The sequence below is a fragment of the Lissotriton helveticus genome, chromosome 3_1 (genome assembly GCF_964261635.1).
Source record: "Lissotriton helveticus chromosome 3_1, aLisHel1.1, whole genome shotgun sequence".
Classification (NCBI taxonomy): Eukaryota; Metazoa; Chordata; class Amphibia; order Caudata; family Salamandridae; genus Lissotriton; species Lissotriton helveticus.
In genome coordinates, this window is record NC_136061.1 from 63,767,599 (window position 1) to 63,790,828 (window position 23,230).

Consider the following 23,230-nt stretch of genomic DNA (forward strand, 5'->3'; position numbering starts at 1 on the left):
AATTGGATGCATCAGACAGTGAACTACAGGATGATACCTCTGGTGGAAAAGGCTCAAATAACCCACTTGGTTGCATGTCCCCTCTAAGTGGCCGTATTGTTTGAAGCAATTAACAGTTAGAACTGTGTGGTTAGTCACCTACAGCAAACCAGAAAATGAATGCTAAGTGTGAAACGTACACACGAGGTCAAAGTGACTTTATCAATGCCCACCAGTTAAACAGTAATTAGCAACGTTACGTGACCAGAAACTGCACTGCAAATGAGGTTAATTTAGCAATGATTTGTCCTACAATTCTTCATGTGGATACCAAGATGGTGCCAACTATACAAAAGCATATACCGACAGGTTATGAAACAAAATAAAAAAATAGCCTAGTTAAGACTTGAAAGGGCCAACTGGTGAATATGTTAAACAGGAGGTGTGGGCTAACGGCCAGAACTGCCGACTTTGAAACGAAGGAACCATGTTCGAGTACCGGCGTAGGCTCAACATCCGTCGATTTCAGGCAAATCAATTAATCCCCGTGCCTACAAAATATAAAAACACAAACATAATCTGACCTTGTAATATAATGTGGCGCGCATGCCTTAATGCCCTTGTGCCGAAATACCGCTATATAAAACTGTTAAAAACATACGTATACAACATTTCTTTTTAAGTATTTGAAGACCTAAATTAAACTGTCAAAAGTCAGTATACTGTCGATGCCACACAGCACGTAAAACACAGTCATGTGTACCGATAGTCCCTATGCCACCTCCTTTACATGTATTTAATAAGTAGATACGTCCAGCGCGTTAGCGCCGAGGGTCCCATGACTGAGGCACGTAAAAATACAACACCGGAAAAAAATCCAGTGCGCGAGATGGCCGGCTCTGCAGTCTTCAGCAACTTCTCACTCTCCTTCCCAACAGAAGCTCGGATGTGAATTCTGCAAGCACCTCAATCCGAGTGAGCTCTGCGTAAATAAAAACACACATGCATGAAATGTTTTAGTTTATTCGGGATGTTCAGGACTGACCCAGCCCCGCCAACATTAACAATTTTTTTTTTTTAAACACAGAAATGGTTACAATAAAGGGGAGGTGGGTTCTTGTTTACGACCACAAAGCAGCCACAGTGATACGAAAAAACAACGCATGCCACCCTACCATTCCCCACCGTGCTTGCTTCGACCCAATAGTTAAATATTTTATTTGTTCCATTTAAAAATATCTAATTTATTTATTAAACCCTAACACCCTCCCCCCCCCCGAACATTAAATAATTATATTCTAAATTAATAAGAGAACAGTCCCTCTACACGCTGAGCATAAGAGTGCAGAACCCACCAAGGCCCATCCCCCAAAAGAAAGGGGAAAAAAAACACACAAAAGCCCAGAGAGCCAACTCCTTACAAAACTCGAGGGAAAATGCGACTACCAGCCCCTCCTACGTTAGGAGGCGAGGCCGTGCTATCATCGCCCATCCCCAATCCCCTCTGAAGGAACAGAGACGCGCCCTTACAAACAAGCATTGGCATAGCCAATAGGTCTCGCTTGTGGGACCTTATAAGTATTTAGTTACAAGGATATTGTGCTGCAAAACAAAATACTTATAAGGTCCCACAAGCGAGACCTATTGGCTATGCCAATGCTTGTTATTTTCCTATGCCCCCTTGAACTGGTCCATCTGTCAGGGGAAGAACTCGCATCCCAACTCCCAGACCAATATCTCTGCTTTGTTCGCAGTTTTCATGTCTCTCTCACTCCTAATTCAGGGCAAGAACAGACAGCAGTTGCAGGATATCTAATGCAGATGAGCCATTACGCATGCGGCACACTTAGGATTGGCTTTTTAAATATTTAAAATCCGTTTTTTCTTCCTGTCAAAAGCGTGATTTTAGACCGGTCTGTGCATCCGTGTTTAAGCTGCTGCTGCTATACTGCACAGGATAGGCCCGAAGCTATGCTTTCACTGCCACTGTAGTGGATGGCACAATAGGTGCTGCAGTCTGTAAGTGGTACAAAAGGGGGTGGCGATGGACAGAGCATCGGAACCAATCAAACACTCACACCCAGTCAACAGATCTGGTTTTAATCCATCACCGTTCTTTAGCCCACTCTGCCACCCCAGTTCAGACATAGCCATATGCAAATCAGTCTGACCCTGTGCCTCATGGGAACATTCCAGCCTGAACTGCCAAGCCATGACTTCCCTGGACCGGAAAAAAGCTTCCGAGGACCGGTTTGTGGCATTTCAGCTGTCTTCAGCCTGGCTTGCTTGAAACCAGTGGTGTAGTCTGTAAGTGGCATTTAACTTTCCATGCTTCTGGTGTATTTTCCCCATTGTAGAAAAGTGGGTTTCTGCTGCTGTACCCCCCTACTTTTTTGCCTGGCTTGTGATGCAACTTTGACTGTAGAGTACTGGGTCCCTGCTAACCAGGTTCTCAGCACTACCTAAGACATGGGTAAGTCACCCCTCTAGCAGGCCTTGCAAGCCCTAATGCATGGTGCACTATATCTCAGATGTGGGCCTATCTGCATAAGCTGATATGCCCGTACAATATTTAAGTCTATTCTTAATATTGCAAGTGCCAGCGAAGCCATAGAGAGTACATGAGCTGGAAATTCGACTTCCCCAGCACCACGATGGCTTTACCGAACCTAGAAGTGTTTGGTACCAAACAACGCCTTAAAAACCCACACTGATGTCCGGGTTGGATTTATTAAAACGTGTACTCCGAGGTGCCCACTGAAAACCTACCAACTCTGATGTGGTGCCACCACCAAAAATGTTTCTGGACCCTTGGGTCGTGAGCCCCTGTACTGTAAGGCCAAAACAAAGCCCATCCTAGGTGGAGGTGTAGCACCACCTCCACCAGGATGAGCACAGCACTTGAGAGCGAAGCTTTAAAGGCTTTGCTGCCTTTGTAATGCGACCCTAGCCTCTGCTACTAATAGCAGACTGCAGTCCCCGGTTTAAACCCCCACTTTTGGCTGGAGAACTGGTAGGAAAAACTTAGTGAGAAAAGGTGTGCCCCCCCCCCCTCTGCCAACTTTACCCCTCAGATGCTGGAGGCGAAGTGAAGCACATTTTTCAGTGCCCACCATCTTGAAGATAGTGAGACTTATGCAAGTCCTATAGGGAGTGGCATAATAGTGTGTAGACACCCCAGGTAAGAACCCTTTGGTACCTACCTGTCCCTTCATTGTAACACCTCTAAATCTAGTATTTAGGTGCCACCCCAGACCCTGAAATCAGGTTCCTGACTACCTAACGAGCCAGATTCTACAACGTCGCAGCAGCAGAGAAGACTGCATTAACCAACTGACTGCTCCAGCCTTACAGGCCTTTCTGAAGACCTTGATAATCCTGAACCAAAAAGCGACCTCCAAACCCTTGGGAGGACTACCTGCCTTCGACAAAGAACAACTTCTCCCGAGGACAACAGACCTGTCAAGAAAAAAACAACTTTAAGGAACAAAAACCTCTGCTTTGAGGAACCACAAAACCACTGCCGGACTCACCGCTACACCCTGTGTCCACAGCCTGAGTCCAAGTGGCCCTCCAATCCTGTGATAGTTCCCCAGCGCTTCTGAGCAAAAGTGCCCTATGGGCTGACCCTACCGGCTTCGATACATGCAGCTTCCAATCAAAGACCTCAGCCACCCTACTATATCCCCCCCCACCCCCCACCCCCAGAATACCTGCCTGTTAAAACTTTTCCAATGCCAAAGGACATCCCCTTACCTGAAACCCCTGGGTCTGGGAGACTGCGACCAACTGTGTCCCTACGTCCCCTAGCACCTCTACTTACCTGGGGAGTTGTGGGTTTTCTCCGCCTGCCCTCCTGGCCCTAGCCTGCAGCCTTTTTTTGCAAAACCAAACTCCCCATTGACTTACATTGGGTGCCTGACGCTTTGTTGGTACTCTGCACCCAGCTGCCCCATGTGCCGCTGAGGGTGTGAGATTGGTGCTGCCTTGTGGCCCCTCCCCTGTGCTTACTCTAACTCCTGGAGACTAGGATACCAAACCGTTTCACTCATCTGCGAACAGCATCTCTTCAAGTACCCTTTCTCCATTGGATAACATTGGCGCCAGAATCCAAGTTTGAACCCTGCACCCCGCCGCCCCTGTGCCGCTGGATGTGCAGCTCTACTACTTACCTGAATGTTGTCAAGTGCTGATAATTCATCCTGTAAAAAAAGACTAAGTTGTATACTTCCCGGCCAAACCGCTATCTTGTTATCCACCCGTAAGTTAACATTGTAAGGCCTAAAATGTACCCACTTTTGAAAGTGAAAAGTATTTTTCTTGAAGAAAATACTTACCCTTTTTACACATTTCTTGGTCTTAGAATAAATCTTGAAAGAAGCTTATTTTTCTAAAATTGGTGTGAATCTCCTTTTTGAGTTGTCATTGATCACTCTAATCATAACAAATGTTTTGCACTCTTCTGTGTTAGGCCTAAGGTTGCTCGACCACACTACCGCAAATGGAGCACTTTGAGGTTGCATTGAGCCATGTACACTTCTGGGTAAATATCTGGACTCTTTGCACAATATAACCACTTAGTGGTATATCATATAAAGAGCCATCTTCCCACATGCACCACTTACTATGAACAGCTAGTAAAGGTATGTGCCAATTGCACACATTGCAGTTTTGCAACTTGTTCAGAGCGCATATACTGGGCACTCGTTAACAGTGTCCCACTGTTTGAGTTCACGATTACCCGCAGGTGAGTGGGGTGAAAAAAGTAACACTGGTTTGACCACCCAGTGTTACCAGACTTGCAGGTCTATTGACTTGAATAATCTACATGATGTAACTGTAATGCTCTTGACCCATAAACTGGTCTGAAATTGTGTGAAACTGGGCAAATATTGTATTTCATTGAGCCGCTTTTGCTCATTATCTTTTGTGAGAGCACCTTCAAATATGTCAGTTCAGCATGTCTGCAATACAAAAAAACTTTAGTTTCGTTTAATAGACTAGCCGTATGTAGAATACAAATCTAGCGGGGTGCATATGACCCCTGAATTGACGCTTACTTCACTAACTGCATTGTCCTCCGGGCAGGGCGGGTGGATGAATAGGGTTTCTGCTAATATAATCTAATGTAATGTATCACCAAGTAATTTGTTCTACTTCGTTTTACTCCTATTAAAATCTTTGTTTACATCATGCTTCTGAATGACCTAATTGCTGATCCATTTTGAAATATTTGTACTGTTCATTTCCAAGCTATTTAAATGTGTTAGAAACAAAAATGGCATCCACCAGCCTTTTATTTTGCGATGAATGTCAGCTGTGGCGCAAGTACTGCTTTACAGTCTATGCAGAGCATATGTATGTAGAGCTGCACATGTCATTAATTGAAAATATTACTTACTTGGCAAGCATCTGTGTGTAGCTTGTATTGCTGTAGATTGACATGCTACGACCCCCCCCCCCCCCTCTAACATTACTTAATTTACATGATCACTATATTCTAACTACTCACCGCTCCATACTTTGGCCTTGTGGATTGCCAGTTAAAGGAGGATTCACAGGATACGTCGTGACTCAAAAAAATATATTTGAACAAAAGCCACTTTCAGTGTCCGTGCCCAATATTAGATGGCAGGAGTATGCAGAGCATGTGAATCTACAGCTCTACAAGCTATGAACAAATCCATACAGGGTAGGTAATCCTTTTCATGTAAATTTATATAGTTAAGCCACTAGCTGTTGATTAGGGGAAGGCTAGCCTACAGTTAGCTTAGACTTTCGAAAACACAAGTGCATTTAACTATCAACCCAAGTTAACGTGCACATAAAAAGGCACTAATTTTGCTCTGATAAAACAATTCTCTCGATTGAATCGTACACACTTTTTCCAGATCTGGGGAAGGAAAAACATTGATTTTAGGAGGCTGCTGTAGCACTTAATAAATGCTTAGAAAATGTGCCAGTAACCACTATTTGGTACAGAAGAATACTTCATTATTGGAAATTAAATACAGCCTGTCTCATTGTTTTATAGCCAGTGCATAATCTTAGCATATTCAGTGCAGTTGTGGGGCAGCAGCAAGTGTATTAGACATGTAGTGCTGTCCACTAATGTGGCAGTGTAGTAAAATGTATATTTTAACCATCTTATTTTTCTGCTGGTCTCTAGGTCTAATGTGCCTACTCAGTCACCTTCTGTGAAGAGAACACTTGGGTTCACCACACAGCCTGCTTCTGTGAAGAAAATGAGACCGAGTCAGGATTACACTGGATGGAATAAGTCTCGTTTTCAGCTGTCTAGTCAAACACATCAACTACAGGGGTATGTGTGCATAAGTTAGTTGAATATTGAGATCTAAATACTTTTTCAGTTCTGCATCATAAGATCTTATTTGATACCGTTTTAACCTTAGAATCATTCCACTCTTTTTGTGGAGGACCCTTTTTTTCTACATGTTTCGTAAAGGTTTGTGAATTTCACATAATTTTATAAAACCCAGCATCAAATAAGCATGTCAAGGGCACCTTTTTTCCTGATTTCACACTTTTTGTAAAACTACATTACATGATATTGATCCAAGATTGCTGAATAAAAGGTGATTGTATGGAGGTAAAAGATCTGATCTGCAATACATGAACTTAGTGCAAACATGAGGTCGCTTATGCATTTAAGAAGCCTAGATAAACCCAGAATACCATGTCCAATTTACAGTTACCTCTCTGCCAGTCTGTTTCCGGCCTAGGCTCATGGTGTGGTGTCCCTACCCAACCTGTACAGTTTATCCATCAGAACTTTTTTTTCACATTTATTTGTTTTTCTGAGTTGATGTTTCTGTCAAGTATTTAAAGCAGGGGTAGCTTTAATGGCGGAGGAGCCTCTCCACACTCGTCTGCCAGTCAGAGAAAAATAAAATTATAATGAAATATCAATTTATATTTCTTTGACTGATATTGACATGCTTGCAGGGCGGGACGGTCCATGACGGGCAGATGGTTGCTGACCAAACGTACATGCGTACTTCTATTTCTTCAACCTAGCTATGTTCACAGCCAGGTTGGAGAAATGGCGCAGGCTCATAGGCAGTGTGAGCGGCAGAACAGGCCGCTCAGACCCTCCTGGCCAGGATTGGATGAGCAGCCTCTGCTTTCCCAGAGACTGCTGGGAGAGCTCAAACTAAGGCGGCCGGTGTAGGCTGCAGGAAAAGGGTATGGTTTTTAAAATGATCCCCCACTCCCCTTGTGTTGTGGCAGCAGCCACTGATTTTAAAGTATTTTTCAAGGTTTTTTCACCCTTTTTTTCAGTGGCTTTTTTCAGCCACCATGTTTTCACTCGGAAGTACACTTCATGTGGCAGAAAAACAGCAGCTTCTGAAGCCCCATTATGTCTTGCAGGGTCACCCATGTGAACCACCTAAAACCTTTCACAACAGGGCAGATGTGGTATGCTGATGATCACAGACTAGTATCAGAAAGAATAGAGTAAACCTCTCTGACATCCTCTCCGACACTCCTGATTCTTCTGGATCTAAGTCTTCGTACTCTGGTCAGGTAAGTCGAAGCATTCCAAAAAGAAGTCGAAGAAGCATTGTCGTTCTTCGACTTCCCATCGCGGCTGAGGGTGCGGGCGGTGCCACCCCCGTGGCTCCTGCGGAGCCTGCGGCGTCTCCTCCAGCCTTACCCCCCCTTTCCGGGTGCGACGCCTGCTCGGGTGCAGGAGTTTCTTGCTGCCATGGCCTGGCTCTTAGGGCAGTCTGGCCCCAACAGTGCGCCTGCCGGCCCGACTATGATGGGGGGGGGGGGGGGGTCCTGCTTTGCCATCACCAGCGGCTCCGGCGCCGCAGGCCCCCCAGGGATCTGTGATTGGACCCCGATCGACGCCAATCGACCTTGTGACCCCTCCACCGGCGCCGATCTCCCCGGCAACACTTCCGACGTCGCCCGCTCCTTGGGACAACGTTGTCCCCAGGTTCAGCCCTCACCAGGACACGGTGCAGGATCGATGTCGCCTGACGCCGATGGGGCCTTTTGTGCCCTATGTCAGTCTTCCTTATTTTGAGCCTGTTCCATAGACTTCAGAGGAAGGGGAGGACTGGGAGGGGTCTGAGGATCCTCTTGCACAGGACTGTGCTTATGATGAGGACTGGGCAGAGGATTTGGGGGAGGCCAGTGGTCTTGACACCTCAGCTGACCATGGCATGCTGTCTCCTGGAGGGAGCCAGTTACGCAGTGGTGTTGCGCAGGGCAGCCGGGGCTCTTTGCCTCGAACTCCCTATGGTGGCAGTCAGGACTAACATCCTGACAGAAGTGCACCAACCGGCGGCTACTTCTTCGGAGCCCTTGCTGCCTTTTAATGAAGCACTTTGACGTTCTTTTGGGTACCTGGTCCAGGCTCAACACAGAGGCTCCTATGGATAGCAATGTGGCCCGACGCCATCGCCCGGCTCCGGGCGACTCCCTCTTCCTTACCCAACACCCCACCCCTGAGAGTTTGGTTGTCCAAGCCTAAACTTCCCAGAGCGTGCGTTCCCTACCGCACCTCCGGATAGGGAATCCAAGAAGCTGGATCAGCTTGGCAAGAAGCTGTTTTTATCTGCCAGCTTAGGGCTGCATTTGGTGAACACCGCATGCCTCTTGGGTCGTCATACCCACTCTCTGTGGGACACGGTTGTGCAGGTGCTGCCCAACTTCCCGGAGGAGGCCCAGACAGTTCTTTCCCAGACGATTGCAGCCGGGAGAGATGCAGCGAAGTTCACCATACGTTAAGGGCTGGATACCGCCGACTCACTGGGCAGGTCGATTTCCACGACGGTGGCACTTCAGCGCCACGCTTTGTTGAGAACTGGCTTCTCAGGGGATGTCCAGGACACCTTGATGGACATGCCCTTTGATGGCATTCGCCTTTTTGGCAGCAAGGCAGACAGTGCGTTGGATCACTTCAAGGACTCCCCGGCTACGGGCAAGTCCTTGGAGGCAGCTCGGCCTCCTCTGCCTTTTGCTTTTCATTCCTTTCGTGACCACGGAAGGGGTGCACCACAGCGTTCGCGAAGCCACAGGCCACAGCAGCAGCAACCTCCACCTGGCCGCGGTCGTGGGTACTGTCGAGGCGGTTCAGGGGACCAGCGGACGGGCCAGTCCATCACCACCCCTGCAGCATCCGCTTCCAAGCCTTCCTAGTCTGACCTTTCAGGCCCATCAGACGCCAGTGGGTGGACGCATACGCCGCCATCTCCACCGCTGGCGCAACATCACTTCAGACCAGTGGGTGTTGCAAATTGTCTGAAGGGGCTACTTCCTCCCCTTCGAGACAATCCGTCCAGCCATGCCACCTCAGAGCCACTGCATGTCAGGGGGATCACTAGGCACTTCTCCAGCAGGAAGTTGCGGCCCTCTTGGCCAACGGGGCCATCGAGCGCATTCAGACGCCACGAGTAAGGTTGTGGTGGTTGTTCCCACTACTTTCTGGTTCCAAAGAAGGACCTTCGGAATGTCCATCGCTTCCTCTGGATAGAGAGGTTCAAGATGCTCACACTTGCTCAGGTCTTTCCTACCCTGGACCCACAAGACTGGATGGTGGCGTTGGACTTGCAGGGCGCATATTTTCATAGTCCCGTCCTGCCTGCCCACAGTCTCTACCTGCGATTCACGGTAGGCCACAAGCTTTTTCAGTTCACCGTGCTTCCCTTTGTCCTTACCAGTGCCCCTCGGGTGTTCACGAAAGTGATGGCGGTGGTCGTAGCTCATCTGCGCAGATTAGGGGTTTGTCTTCCCCTATCTTGATGACTGGCTGTTGAAGGTGGGTTCGCTCCCCTCCAGGCAGTTGACTCCCACATCCAGATTACAGCCAAACTCCTGCATTTGCTGGGGTTTTCCATCAATGTGCCGAAGTCTTATCTGATTCCCTCGCAGAAGCTCCTCTTCATCGGAGCGGGTCTGGACTCTGTGCGGTTTCGGGTTTATCCTCCCGAACAGCGAGTCCGGGACATTCAGGCTAGGATTCCAATCTTTCAGCTCTGTCCCGGGTTTCGGTCAGGGTGACCCTCCTCCTGCTGCTGGGCTTGATGGCCTCCTGCATTCTGCTTGTGGATAATGCCAGATGGCATATGCGGGCTCTGCAGTGGGACCTGAAGTTCCAGTGGCCACAGCATCCGGGCAACCTGTCCGATCACATCCAAATCTCGGAGGGCACTGTACAGCAATTGCAGTGGTGGCTCACGTATCTCGATTGGGTCAATGGCAGATCCCTCTCCCTTCCCCAACCGCAACATACAGTTGTGACGGACGCTTCCCTTCTGGGATGGGGCGGCCACATGGGAGAGGCGGGGATCAGAGGCCTCTGGTCTCCTGAGTCCAGGCTCCACATCAACCTGCTGGAGCTTCGGGCGATCAGACTTGCACTGAAGACATTCCTCCCCTCTGTCATGGGGAGACTAGTGCAGGTGTTCAGACCACACCAACCCCATGTGGTACTGCAACAAACAGGGCGGGGTGGGGTCGTGGACCCTATGCCAAGAGGCTGTCTGCGCCTCTGGGCTTGGCTGGAAGATTGGGGTATGTCCCTGGTGGTTCAACACCTGGCAGGTTCTCTGAAAGCCAAGGCGGACGAACTCAGCCGCCGGTGCATCATGGATCACAAATGGCGTCTGAACTCGGATGTGGCGCAAAGTCTCTTTGAGCAGTGGGGAAACCCTTGGTTAGATCCATTTGCCACCGAAGAGAACGCGCAATGTCATCAGTTCTGCTCGTTTGAATTTCCAAGGCGGCACTCGCTCGGCGACGCTTTTTGTCTCGAGTGCAGTTACGGTCTGTTGTATGCCTTTCCGCCTATACCACTTCTGCCCAGAGTGCTGAAGATCAGGCGTGACTGGGCCCAAGTTATTCTTGTGGCTCCGGACTGGGCTCGAAGAGTATGGTATCTTGAGCTGCTCAGTATGAGCATTGATCTTCGGGAGGATCTTGTCACAGCAGCAGGTGACAGTCCTTAACGTGAACCTGTCCAGCCTCCACCTCCTTGCGTGGAGATTGAGCGGAGGCAGTCTACCTGCACCCCTAAGTCTGTAATGTTATCTTGGCAGCCAGGCGTCCCACCACTGAGACTGTATACGCCTGCAGGTGGAATAAGTTTGTGGCATGGTGCACAGCAAAGGCTGTGGATCCCCTTTCTGCCCCTCTTTCAGAGCGCCTTCTTTTTCTTCTCTTTGGCCCAGCAGGGCTTTGCTCTGAGCACTATCCGAGGCCATCTCTCAGCCATTTCCGCCTTTTTTAAGGCTTCCAGACCAGCCTTCCCTTTTCAAGTCCCCTGTTGCAAATAGATTCTTGAAAGGCATCACGCACATGCATCCTCCTGTCCCTTTTGTGATGCCTCAGTGGGAGTTGAATCTAGTTCCTAGCTTTCTGATGTGTGCTCCCTTTCAGCCACTTCATAATTGCCCTCTTCGTCTTCTCACTCTAAAGACTGCTTTCCTAGTTGCCATCACCTCTGCCAGAAGAGTGAGTGAACTCCAGGCTCTTTCTTCTAAACCTCCTTTTCTCTCTGTCCATCTGGACAAAGTTATTCTAAGGACTCGTCCATCTTTTCTGCCAAAGGTTGTCACTGCCTTTCACATCAGGCAGACCATCACTTTGCTCACCTTCTCTCCACCTCTGCATCCCTCTAAAGGGGAAGAGAGGCTCCATCGTCTGGACCCAAAACGTGCGCTCTTTCTATCTGAGCCGCACACAACAGTTCCGGGTGGATGACCAGCTCTTTGTTGGCTACGTGGGCGCCAAGAAATGTCGGGCTGTGCACAAATGGAACATCTCCCGGAGGGCCGTTCTGTGCATAAAGGCTTGTTACTCCTTGGCTGAAAAGGAGCCTCTGGTGGGGTTGCGCGCCCACTCTACCAGGGCGACGACAGACACTACTGCTCTGGGATGAGGAGTTCCCTTGCAGGACATTAGTCAGGCAGCTACGTGGGCTTCGCTGCACAAGTTTACCAAGCACTACTACCTGGACAACCAAGACCGGAGAGACTGTTTCTTTGACCGTTCTGTTCTCCAGGACTTTCTGGTGTGATCTTGGTTCGCAGACCCACCACCGGGATTGGTATTGCTGTGATATCTTTTCTAAGGTAAGGAATCGATCACGTGTTTCTTTCAGATATACAAGTTAGTTACCTGTTGTAACAATATATCTGTAAGAAACATTAGTAGTGATAGATTCGTTACCTCCCCACCCATCCACCCCCGTTCTGCAAACTGATTTCTAGGGTTAAGGTCATCCCTTCCAGGGCCCTGGTTTCATGGCACCAGTGGTCAGTATCTTGCATGGCTCTGTGTTCCTGGTGCGGAAAGTCGTGTACAGAACTGACAGCGCGCGTGGATGCGTCTAAGTAGCTCCAGCGACGTCATCCAGGCGCAAACGACGCACGCAGAGCCGCACGACGACGCCAACCGACGCGCAGAGGTACTGCTGACTAAAAACTTTCCGGATCCAGTCTGACGCCTTGGGGTAATTCTAAGGTATGGAATCTATCACTAGTAATGTTTCTTACAGATCTATCGTTACCGAAGGTAAGTACCTTGTGCTCCTGAAGCAGTATGCTGGGCTCTTTTCTGTCACCCCTGGTCGGACTAGCTGGTGTACCCTTGATGTGAACACTGGTGATGGTATGCCTGTCAAAAATAAGGTCTATAGACAGTCTGACTAAGTGAAGCAAAGCATCAGGGATGAAGTCAACAAGACTCTGGAGTTGGGGGTGATTGAACCCTCTGAAGGTCCCTGGGTTAGCCCAGCAGTTTTAGTCCTCAAATCTCATTCCCAGGGTAGTAAACCTAAGTTTAGTGTGGACTATACAGGTCTCCGTGCTGTCACTAAAACAGATGCACTCCCTATCCCAAGGGTAGATTTACTTATTGACAGGCTGGGAGCAGCCAAGTTTCTCAGTACTTTTGATTTAATGTTAGGGGACTGGCAGATTGGTCTGAATCCTGGAGCAAAAATAAAGTCTACATTCTCTGACCACATGGACATTACCAATTTACAGTAATGGCATTTTGACTAAAGAATGCATTTGCCACCTTCTAAAGGTTCGTCAACAAAGTCGTTGCTGGGTTGTAATCTTTTAGTGTAGCATATCTAGATGATATTGCGGTGTATAGCTCCACTTAGCAGGGTCACCTGATCCACCTTGTAAAGGCCCTTGTGGCTGTGTAGAGTGCTTGCCTCAAGAAAGTGCCAGATTTAACAGGGCTCTGTTGTTTACTTGGGTCACCTTCTAGGTGGAGGCCATGTTCAACCCTTACAACCCAAGACCTAGACAATTGTGGACTGGGTAGTCTGACCATCCAGACTCAAGTCTGTGCATTCTTTGGCTTTACTGGGTACTATAGGAGCTTTGTGAAGGAGTGTAGGACCATTGTGACACTCTTCACAGAACTGACCTCCAAGAAGATGCCAAAAGAAAGTAAAATTGACGGTGAGCTGTCAAAAGGCTTTTGACAATGTGAAGGAGCAATGTGCTCCAACCTTTCTAAAAGCTCCAGATTATTCAAAACAGTTTATAGTGCAGACTGATACCTCTGAACATGGGATAGAAGCGGTCCTAACCCAGACCAACGATGATTGCCATGACCGGCTCATGACCAGCCTGTTGCTTTCATTAGCAGGAGGTTGCTACCCAGAGAACAGCATTGGAGTGCCATTGAGAGGGAAGCCTTTGCTGTGGTTGGACCCTGAAGTTGAAACCATACTTGTTTGGTTCTAACTTCCTTGTCCAAACTGACCAGTCAGGTGGCCGATGCAAATGAAAGATGAAAACTCCAAACTGTTGAGATGGTCCATCTCCGCACAGGGTATGGACTTTACAGTGGAGCACAGACCTGGGACTGACCATGCCAGTGCAGATGCCCTTTCCAGGTTTTTCCCCTTAGATGATGACTCTTTTGGGAAAGGTTAGTCTCCTTCTTTCATTTTGTTGGGGGTTGGCTGGGTAGTGGGTGAATGTGCCCCATTTTGATGTGGGCACCCCCCACTTTTTTCTCTGTAAATTATACAGTTTTGACAAAAGTGCATTGGGTTCCTGCTATCCAGGTCCCCAGTGGTGGGATCTTTCCCTAAAACTATCAATTGCTTCCCCCAGTTGGCAATTCCTTTAGCACCCCTGTAAATCCCTAGTAAATGGTACCCCTGGTACGGATGCTAACTAGGGTCCCTAAGAGTTGCAGCATGTATTGTCACCCTAAGGGACCCCTCACCACACTCGTGCAAACAGCCATTGCAGGCTGCTTGACATGGTTCAGACAAAAGTGACAAGACATGGCTTAACTCCTGTGTGTCATGTCTGCCTACACTGCATGCAATATATGTAAGTTACCTCTACAGCAAGCCTTTCAGGTCTAAGGCAGGGTGCATTACATGTGAGGACATATCTGCATGAGTTGATATGCACCCGTGATGTCCAATTCGATTCTTCGACATTGCCAGTGAACAGGGAAGCCATCTTGATTAGTTGTACTGGGCACCGGTAATTAAGAGTGCCCTAGCTGTTGGAGGCATGTGGGCTGCTGACATTCATATCTATAGCATAGATCGCCGCCTAGTGTTGGGTCCGGATGATTGCACATTGTTGTCCTCGAAGAGTCTTCGAAGTATCACGAGATAGGTGGCTCCTCCCCTGGACTACAGTGCGCATGGGCATCGACTCCATCCCCAGATAGTTTTTTTCCGCTATTGGCTTCGGATGTATATTCGACATCTCCAGTTCGGAATCGATTAGACTTTCTCAAGGCCTGAAGGCCTTTTCCTATACCATCGGTATTGTTTTGCGGTCGGTGCCTTGATCTGTTCCGGCTCAGTTCCCGAGTCGGACGTCCAGAGGAGTCGCGTGGCTCTTCGGTGCTCGAGGCCCAGTCGACGCAGCAAGACCTTCGACGGAACATCATGGAATGGAGTCCGTTCAAGAAATGTCCCGTGTGCGGATCTAAGTACCCACACATCGACGTTCACCCTGTGTGCAACAAGTGCCTGTCGCCGGACCACGATGAAGCCAACTGTATGGCTTGTTCCAGGTTTCGATCGAAGAAGACGATTCGACTTCGGCGCGTGGCGCGCCTGGAGGCCCGGCAATCGGCCCGGCACCGGTGGACATCTTCGACAGAGAAGAAGCAGACGAACAGGAAGTTCAGATGCAGATTTCCCCTCCGGCGGAGGGGATAGACTACGAATACGACGCGGACGTAGAGGTGGTCGAGGCAGGAGACGTCGTCGAGGTAGGAGACGACGAGGAGGCCTACGGGGCCACGGAAGATAGCTCATGTGAAGAGCTAAGCCCCGAAAGAACAACTACTAAGGCTCCGGTCGAGGGATCGCCACACGGCCTTACCCAAGACCTTCCACCCAGATCCACGGCCTCGCCTACGGGCCCGGCTACGGACACTTCAGCGGAGCCGCCATAGCCGAAACCGAAAGTGAAACCATCGGTGTCGGCATAAACGAAAGTGAAGGAGACGCCATCGAAACCAAATACGTCGATTCCTCTGACACCCTTGTCTTCTGAGGTGTCGGGACACCCGAAGCCGAAGAAATCTATCGGCCCGGTGAAGTCCACCAAGGGCGTGGAAGCCAAAACTGTCAAGGGCGTCGAGCCAACGTCGAAGATGGGCGTCGAGCCGAAGTCAGGCAAGGGCGTCGAGCCGAGGACTGGTGCCCCGACTCCAGTAGTCAAGGCCGCCGATCCCAGGACGTCGGCGCCGAAGTCTGTCGACGCGGAAGGAGGGCATGGCGCACCGAAGGATGCCCTCCCGCCGAGGCCAGAAAAGCCGAAGGCATCGACGCTAGATTCTTCTCCAAGAACGTCCGTCGGGTCAACGAAGCCGTCCGCTTCCTTTACGAAGCAGGTCTCGGACTGCCTCAAACGCATCAGGGACAAGGCTTCTGCGGAAGACCCAAAGATGACTTCCGCCCCGAAGCAAACTGCCACGACGCAAAAGTCTTCGACGCCAATCCTGTTCACGTTGCCGCCGAAGTTGGCACCGAAGGCCTTCGCACCACGATCGGTGCCCGAAGCGCAATTGCAGGGATCTGCGGGATCGAAGCAGACTCACCCGATTGGGAGCTCGAAGCATCGGCAGCCCTTGGTGGAGGAGCAGTCGGCACGTTTCATCGACGCCGACACTGGGGAAACTTACCCTTTACAAAAGGAAGATCACGGTGACGCAGCCTTTGGAGTCCTTCACGATTCCTTTAAAGCGCAAGAAGCCTGCTTCGGATTCCCCGGTTCTGGTCGAACCGTTGGCTCCTCGGACTCAAGACCTGCCACACCCTCACCCACTTATTCGGATGCAGGGGATGAGGACAAGGAATATAACTTCCCTGCCAACACAGATCCTGATGAACAACAGGACTCCTGGACAGATGCAGGGGACACAGGGGATCAGCAGACTGCCCAGGACCCTCAGGTGTACCATGTCAAGACCTCTCCCACTGAGGATTCTGCGGCATTTAATGCCTTGATTGAGAGGGCGGCTAAAAACCACGACGTTCAGCTGCATGCTGACCCTGTTGAGGTGGACTTCCTCTTTGACACTTTTTCAACAGCTGAAAAGACTGTGAAGACTCTCCCTATGCTGAAAGGGGTCCTGAAACATGCTGCAGACATTTTCAAGGAACCCACACGGGCAAGGGTGGTCAACCCTAGAATTGAGAATAAATACAGTTGCCATTGGACTCTCTGGTCGTTTCTAATGCCCGTAAACGGGCGAACTCGCAAACCACTGGTGAAGCTCCTCCCCAGACAAAGAATCCAAAGTGCTGGAGGCATCGGGGAAAAGGGTAGCGGCTCAGGCAGCTAATATCTGGCGTATCTCAAACACTCAAGCCCTCTTGGCCAGATACGACAGGGCAAACTACGACACACTAGAGACCCTGTTGCAACACCTACCAGATCAATATAAGGAGGCAGCGAAGATGCTTATCCAGGAAGGGTAACTCATCTCCAACGCTTCAATTAAGTGTGCACTAGACGTTGCGGACACTGCAGCCAGGGCAATTAACACCAGTGTGATGTTGAAACGTCAGGCATGGCTCAGAATCTCCGGGTTCAAACCGGAGATACAAACTACCATCCTCAACCAGCCGGTAAACCCTGACAGATTATTTGGTCCTGAGGTGGATACCACCCTGGAAAAAATAAAAAAGGATACCGAGACTGCTAAGTCCATGGTAGCTCTCCAGTCCCAACAGTTTCGGGGGAGCACTTTTCGTCGCTTAGGCAATGGAGGTGTTTCCAGAGGCCAGATGTCCCAGCCAACGCCATTCAATAAAAGTGGGGCGCAATCCTCTTACACCAAGCAAAATAGAGGTCGATATCGGGGCAACAGCACCAAGGGCAGAGGCAGGGGTAACAACAACTCCCGTTCCTCCGCCACCAATAAACAGTGACGCCCTGTCACTGCCCCCCGACCATTCCACACCTGTCGGGGGGAGACTCAAGCAGTTCCTGCCAGTCTGGAAATCCATCACCACAGACAGGTGGGTCAGGAAGCTTATACAATTCGGTTATTGTCTGGAGCTAACATCCACTCCACCCAACATACCACCAAAACACCGTCCGAAGTCCACAGAGCATTTGCACTTATTGCAGCAGGAGGTTGAGGTCATGGTGCAAAAAGGCGCAATAGAGCTCGTGCCAGTGGAGGAAGAAGGCACAGGAGTGTACTCCTTGTACTTCTTGATCCCAAAGAAGGGCGGGTCCCTCAGACCCATTCTGGACCTCAGACCCCTAAACCAGTATATTCTCTCAGAACACTTCAGCAGGTTCTTCCCTTACTCAATCAGGGAGACTTCCTCGCAACCTTGGATCTCAAGGATGCTTACTTTCACATTCATCTCCATCCATCACACAGGAAATACCTCAGATTCACCATTCAGAATCGGCATGATCAATTCAAGGTCCTTCCTTTCGGAGTGACCACAGCCCCCAGAGTGTTCACGAAATGTCTGGCGACAGTGGCTGCGCACCTCAGGAGGCAGAACGTGCATGTCTACCCTTATCTGGACGACTGGCTGGTTCAGGCAAAGTCGTCCCAGCTGTGCGCCAACGACATGTCCCACACCATTCACCTTCTTCACGGTCTGGGCTTCTCACTGAACTATCCGAAGTCGCACCTTCAGCCAGCCCATGTGCGGCAGTATCTGGGCGCGACAATAGATACTCTGGCAGCCACAGCTCAGCCAAATTCAGTGAGGATCGACAACATTCAGTCCCTGATCCAAAAGTTCAGACCGCAACACTCTTCCAGCAAGAGTGTTCATGCAGTTGATAGGCATGATGGCCTCCTGCATCTTCATAGTCCCGCACGCGAGGCTACATATGCGTCCGCTCCAAGAATGCTTGGCTCATCAGTAGATTCAGGCTCAAGGACAGTTAAACGACCTAGTGTTGGTGACCGGTCGGGCATACAACTCTCTGCATTGGTGGAATCCACACAACCTTTGCAAGGGCCGACCGTTCCAGGAGCCTGTGCCACAGATTATCCTGACGACGGACGCATCTCTCCAGTGATGGGGAGCTCATGTACTCCACTACACGGTGCAGGGACTATGGACAACGCAGCAAAAGAAGATGCACATCAACTACCTAGAACTGATGGCAATCTTCATGGCACTGAAAGCGTTCAAAGTACAGTGTTCAAAGTACATCTGTGCAACAAGGTCGTGTTGATCCGGACAGACAACATGACGGCCATGTACTACATCCAAAAGCAGGGAGGTACGCACTCTCCACAGTTGTCTCATCTGGCTCAGAGCATGTGGAAGTGGGCCATTCAGAGGAACATCTTCCTCATGGCGGAACACTTCCCGGGCAAGGACAATCAGATGGCGGATCTGCTCAGCAGGTACAGCCACCAAATGCACGAGTGGGAGATACATCCATCAGTACTCCGCCCGTACTTCCAGCAGTGGGGTCATCCGAAGATAGACCTGTTCGCCACAAGGGAAAACGCCAAAGCTTTGCCGGGCAATGCGATATGGATGAACTGGTCAGGCAGATTTGCGTAAGCTTTTCCCCCAGCGCCTCTCATACACGGTGGTTGCTCCAACGTGGGCACGCCAACCATGGTACACCACGTTTCTAAAACTCTCCGTGGTACCGCATCAAAGGCTGCACCTAACACCCAGGCGCTTGACGCAGAACCGTGGCGACATTCAGCATCCAGATCCGCAACAGCTCAACCTGGCGATCTGGCTCCTGAGGTCTTAGAGTTTGGCTACCTTGACTTGCCTCCTGAATGCATGGATATCATTCGCGAGGCACGAAAGCCCACTACTAGGGCCTGCTCTGCAGCGAAATGGAAGCAGTTTGTCATTTACTGTACTGAAAACATCAACCCGCTAGATGCATCTATTCCCAACATCATGTTATTTGTTACATCTTTATAAATGCAATCTAGCATATGCTTCCATTCGGATACACTTATCCGCCATAGCGGCTTATCTCAAACAGGCAGCATCTCTGTTTTCAGGGTGCCTGCCATTAAAGCCTTCTTAGGACTGAAGCGGGTCATCCCTCCCAGGACCCCGCCAGCTCCTGTATGGAACCTCAATGTTGTCCTCACCAGGTTGATGGGCCCACCTTTTGAGCCTCTACATTCATGTGAGATTCAGTTCTTAACGTGGAAAGTGGCTTTTCTCATTGCCATTACTTCTCTACGACGTGTTAGTGAGCTACCGGCGCTCACTGTACAAGAACCATTCATTCAAATTCACTCCAACAGGGTGGTGCTCCGCACTAACCCTAAATTTCTTCCTAAAGTGGTTTCGCAGTTCCATGTCAATCAGACCATTGAGCTGCCCGCGTTCTTTCAGAACCCAGAGACGGTTGCCGAAAGAATGCTCCACACTCTTGATGTCAAACGAGCTTTGATGTACTACATAGATAGGACCAAAGAATTTAGGAAGACACAACAGCTCTTTGTTGCCTTTTCAGCCCAGCACAAAGGCAACCCCATTTCCAAAGCAGGTATAGCCAGGTGGATCGTTAAGTGTATTCAGATTTGCTATCACAAGGCTAAGCGCACCTTAACGCCCCCCCCCCCCAGAGCCCACTCCACCCGCAAGTTGGGGGCCTCCATGGCTTTCCTTGGTAATATCCCTTTGGAAGATATTTGTAGAGCAGCCACATGGTCTACACCACACACATTTACTAAACACTACTATGTAGATGTGCACTCCAAGCAGCAAGCTGCTGTAGGGCAGGCTGTTCTTAAAACACTCTTTCAGACGTCTGCAGCTGGCACAGGCGGCCGCCGTTAATGGAGGGACTGCTATGTATTCTATGCTATAGATATGAATTCAGCAGCCCACCTAATAATTTGGCCCCGGACAGGTGGGAAAATTAGCTAGTCAGGATATGTGTTCAATATCAGGCCAATTCCACCCATAAGGTGGCCTACCTGATGTGAACACAAACAAGAATTCCACCATCTTGGTTTTTGGTGGAATTGGGCTCTCTGGGTCAGGGTTATGCCCATTTCCCACAGGAGGTTGTCATATCCCTGTATTAGTCACCCTAAAGGTGAGTAGCCAATTAGTTACCACCTGTCACTCTCTTTAATGCCCCTAAATTGAGTGTTTAGGCGACACTCATGATGCAAGGAATTGAGATTTGATGGACCCAGAAGAGGACAAAGAAGACGTGAAAACATGAACCGAAGACTTGCTGTGGACTTATTGGCACCAAACCCTTCCTGCCTACACCAGTCTCGACAATCGTGAAGAAACTGACTCGTCCTGCAGCTGAGCCTCTACCAAGAACCCCAGGTAGACTACCAGCCTTTTGGCAAATTGCCAGTAATCTCCCTTAGAGTAGAGGAGTTACTCCCCTGCAGTTCACTGGCACCAAATAGCAAAGTCTGGTTTACCGTGCTGCTGCTCCCTAGTCAGACTGACGCTGCAGCTGCCCAGGAAGAGTACACCATGCTCCAGAGTGTCAGATCAGTCTCCCCACCAAGGGAGAAGAAGCCAGGACCAACCGGAGCCTCACAGCACCAATACCAGGGGTACTGCACACTTTGCCACAACCAAAGCCTCATCTGATAGATTTCTAGCCTCAGGTTGCTTACCTTTGAATTTCCCAGATGTCATACTGGATTTGGAAGATTTTTCTTTGGGCAGTACCCTAGTGCGCCGGTATGTGACGTTGGTCGGCTCTGAGTGACAGTCTGCTTAGTCATTGTCTTTGTGACGTCCGCGTCGCCTATATGGGCACCACCTTGGTGTGCTGATGTCCGTTCTTTTCCTTCCGCACCAGCCAGTACAGATCCGTGAGTAGCATTACCTCCTATCCCTTTTTTACAGGCCTTTTTCTACATTTTGTCAAACATTTTTTGTGTAGGTTTTGCTAAAGTCCAAGCTGACTTTTGTATTCAAACCGTGCAGCGACTGCCACCGTGCCATGTCGGTGACAAATCCACATTTTGTGTGTCTTTGGTGCCTGGAGAGTGACCATGACTCTTAAGTTGTGCTTCAACTACCAGGCCATGGCTCTGAAAGCTTTGAGGGAGCGGTCCCTACATCTACTTGCTGCCTGTTGCTTGGCACTGCGTCGTTTTCACCGGAGGTCTCATTCACAGTCCACGTCGAGAGAGAGAGGTCTGGGCACCGCTCCGGGTGCCACAAGTCTTTCTCCTCCCACTCGAAGTCCTTGCACAAAAAAACCACTAAGTTGAAGCGTGCTTTGACTTCTCACTGTCTGTCAGACGTTGCGATGGAGGATCTCTATGCTCTAGGCCTCGTTCTACTGAAACTGCGCCTGGATCGGCTCTGTGCTTCCCTGCCTTCCTGGGAGCAACCCCCACCCATTTGAAATAATTTTATGATGCTCTGCGCCTCATATTTGGCGGCCTGACCCTCCTTGTGTGCCTTCAGGCCACAGAGGCTCGGTGGAGCCTCCATCGGGTTCCGCGATGGCCGTTTTGATTCTGATGGCCCCCCTCTCCCCTAACCCACCATGGATCCGGATCGACCCTGGCCGTGCCTGCGATATTCCTGTTGCCGAGACTCCTGACTGCACCATACCCATTCTCATCACAGATGAGCCAGATCTGCGTCTGACACAGATTCCGGGTCTAACAAAATCCTTGTCTCCTAGGTCGGTTCCTCTATACTATTCTGAAGGGCTAGTAATGGAGGAAGATTGGGAGGGGATCGCTGGCCCCTTTACAAGACTTGCCTGAGCACGAAATGGATTGTTATGAGGAATTGGGTGAGGCCAGTTGACTGGTTACCTCTCCGGATTCTGACCTGCTTTCTCCCCCCTACTGTGGTTACCGAGGAGGAAGCTTTATATGCTATGGTGGTGAGCAGGGCAGCTGCGGTCCTGGACCTTCAGCTCTCTTCTGTGGCAGTTAAGACTAACATCTTTTAAGAGCTTCTGCAGTCTGGTGTCCCCTCCAGGGGTCCCCACCAACCCTTTGAGGCCTTGACTTATGGCCCACTCGGAACGTGATCCAAGCCCAGCACATGGGCTACTGTGTATAGGACAATCGCCAACTGCAACCATCCTGCACCGGGTGAGTCTAATTTCCTCACCAACCACTCGAGCCCTGTCACAACACGCGTTCCCTTACAAACACCCAGACAAGGAATCCACGAGGATGGATAGTTGGCGTAAGAAAATGTTTTTCTTTCGCCAGCTTTGCATCGCAGTTGGTGAACACTGCATGCCTATTGGCCAGTGTGAGAGTGCCTCTTTTTATATAGTTAGCCCCTGTTAGACCTGTCAGCCTTAGGGTGGTCTTTCCCCGTGATTTTTTTTGCCCTGGCCTCATTTTTTCCACCTATTTTTTGTTGGCCCTTAGTTCTTCGGGCACCTTTTCACAGCTAACCTGTGTTCGGGTGCTCTCTACTTTCAACATGGCTGCCACTGGCCCCTGCTACTGCAGTGTGTTTTTTTTAGTGTAGCATCCTAGTTGCCAGGAGCAGGCTGGGTCCCCATACAATGTTGCAAAACCAGCCACCCAGCCCCTGTCCATAGTTAGAGTGGGGAACCTCCTGGAACCTTCCAGAAGGAAGGCGGACCTGACTTTTCCCGCCTTAGAGAGTGGTCACCTGACCTGGGCATATATAAGCCAGGGAGGGAACTTTTTCCAGTCAGTTGGGGCATCACTGACCTCGGGAACCCACGCAGGAGTTTTAGGCTGGAGGGCCTAGTGAGGAACCTATGCTACTGGGAGTGACAGAATCTAGGTGCTGCCTCTTAAGCTGGGTGAGGTG

At 49.8% G+C, this 23,230-nt stretch overlaps 1 protein-coding gene across 3 annotated transcripts in view; it reads left to right on the forward strand.

Moving 5' to 3' along the window:
- Positions 1–23,230, forward strand: part of USP37 (ubiquitin specific peptidase 37) — a 396,132-nt gene that overhangs the window by 74,834 nt on the left and 298,068 nt on the right. For all 3 annotated transcript variants that reach the window (XM_078679235.1, XM_078679238.1, XM_078679236.1), the window contains one exon: positions 6,149–6,301. In XM_078679235.1, the coding sequence (XP_078535361.1) occupies positions 6,149–6,301 (153 nt within the window). The remainder of the gene's footprint in view (positions 1–6,148; positions 6,302–23,230) is intronic.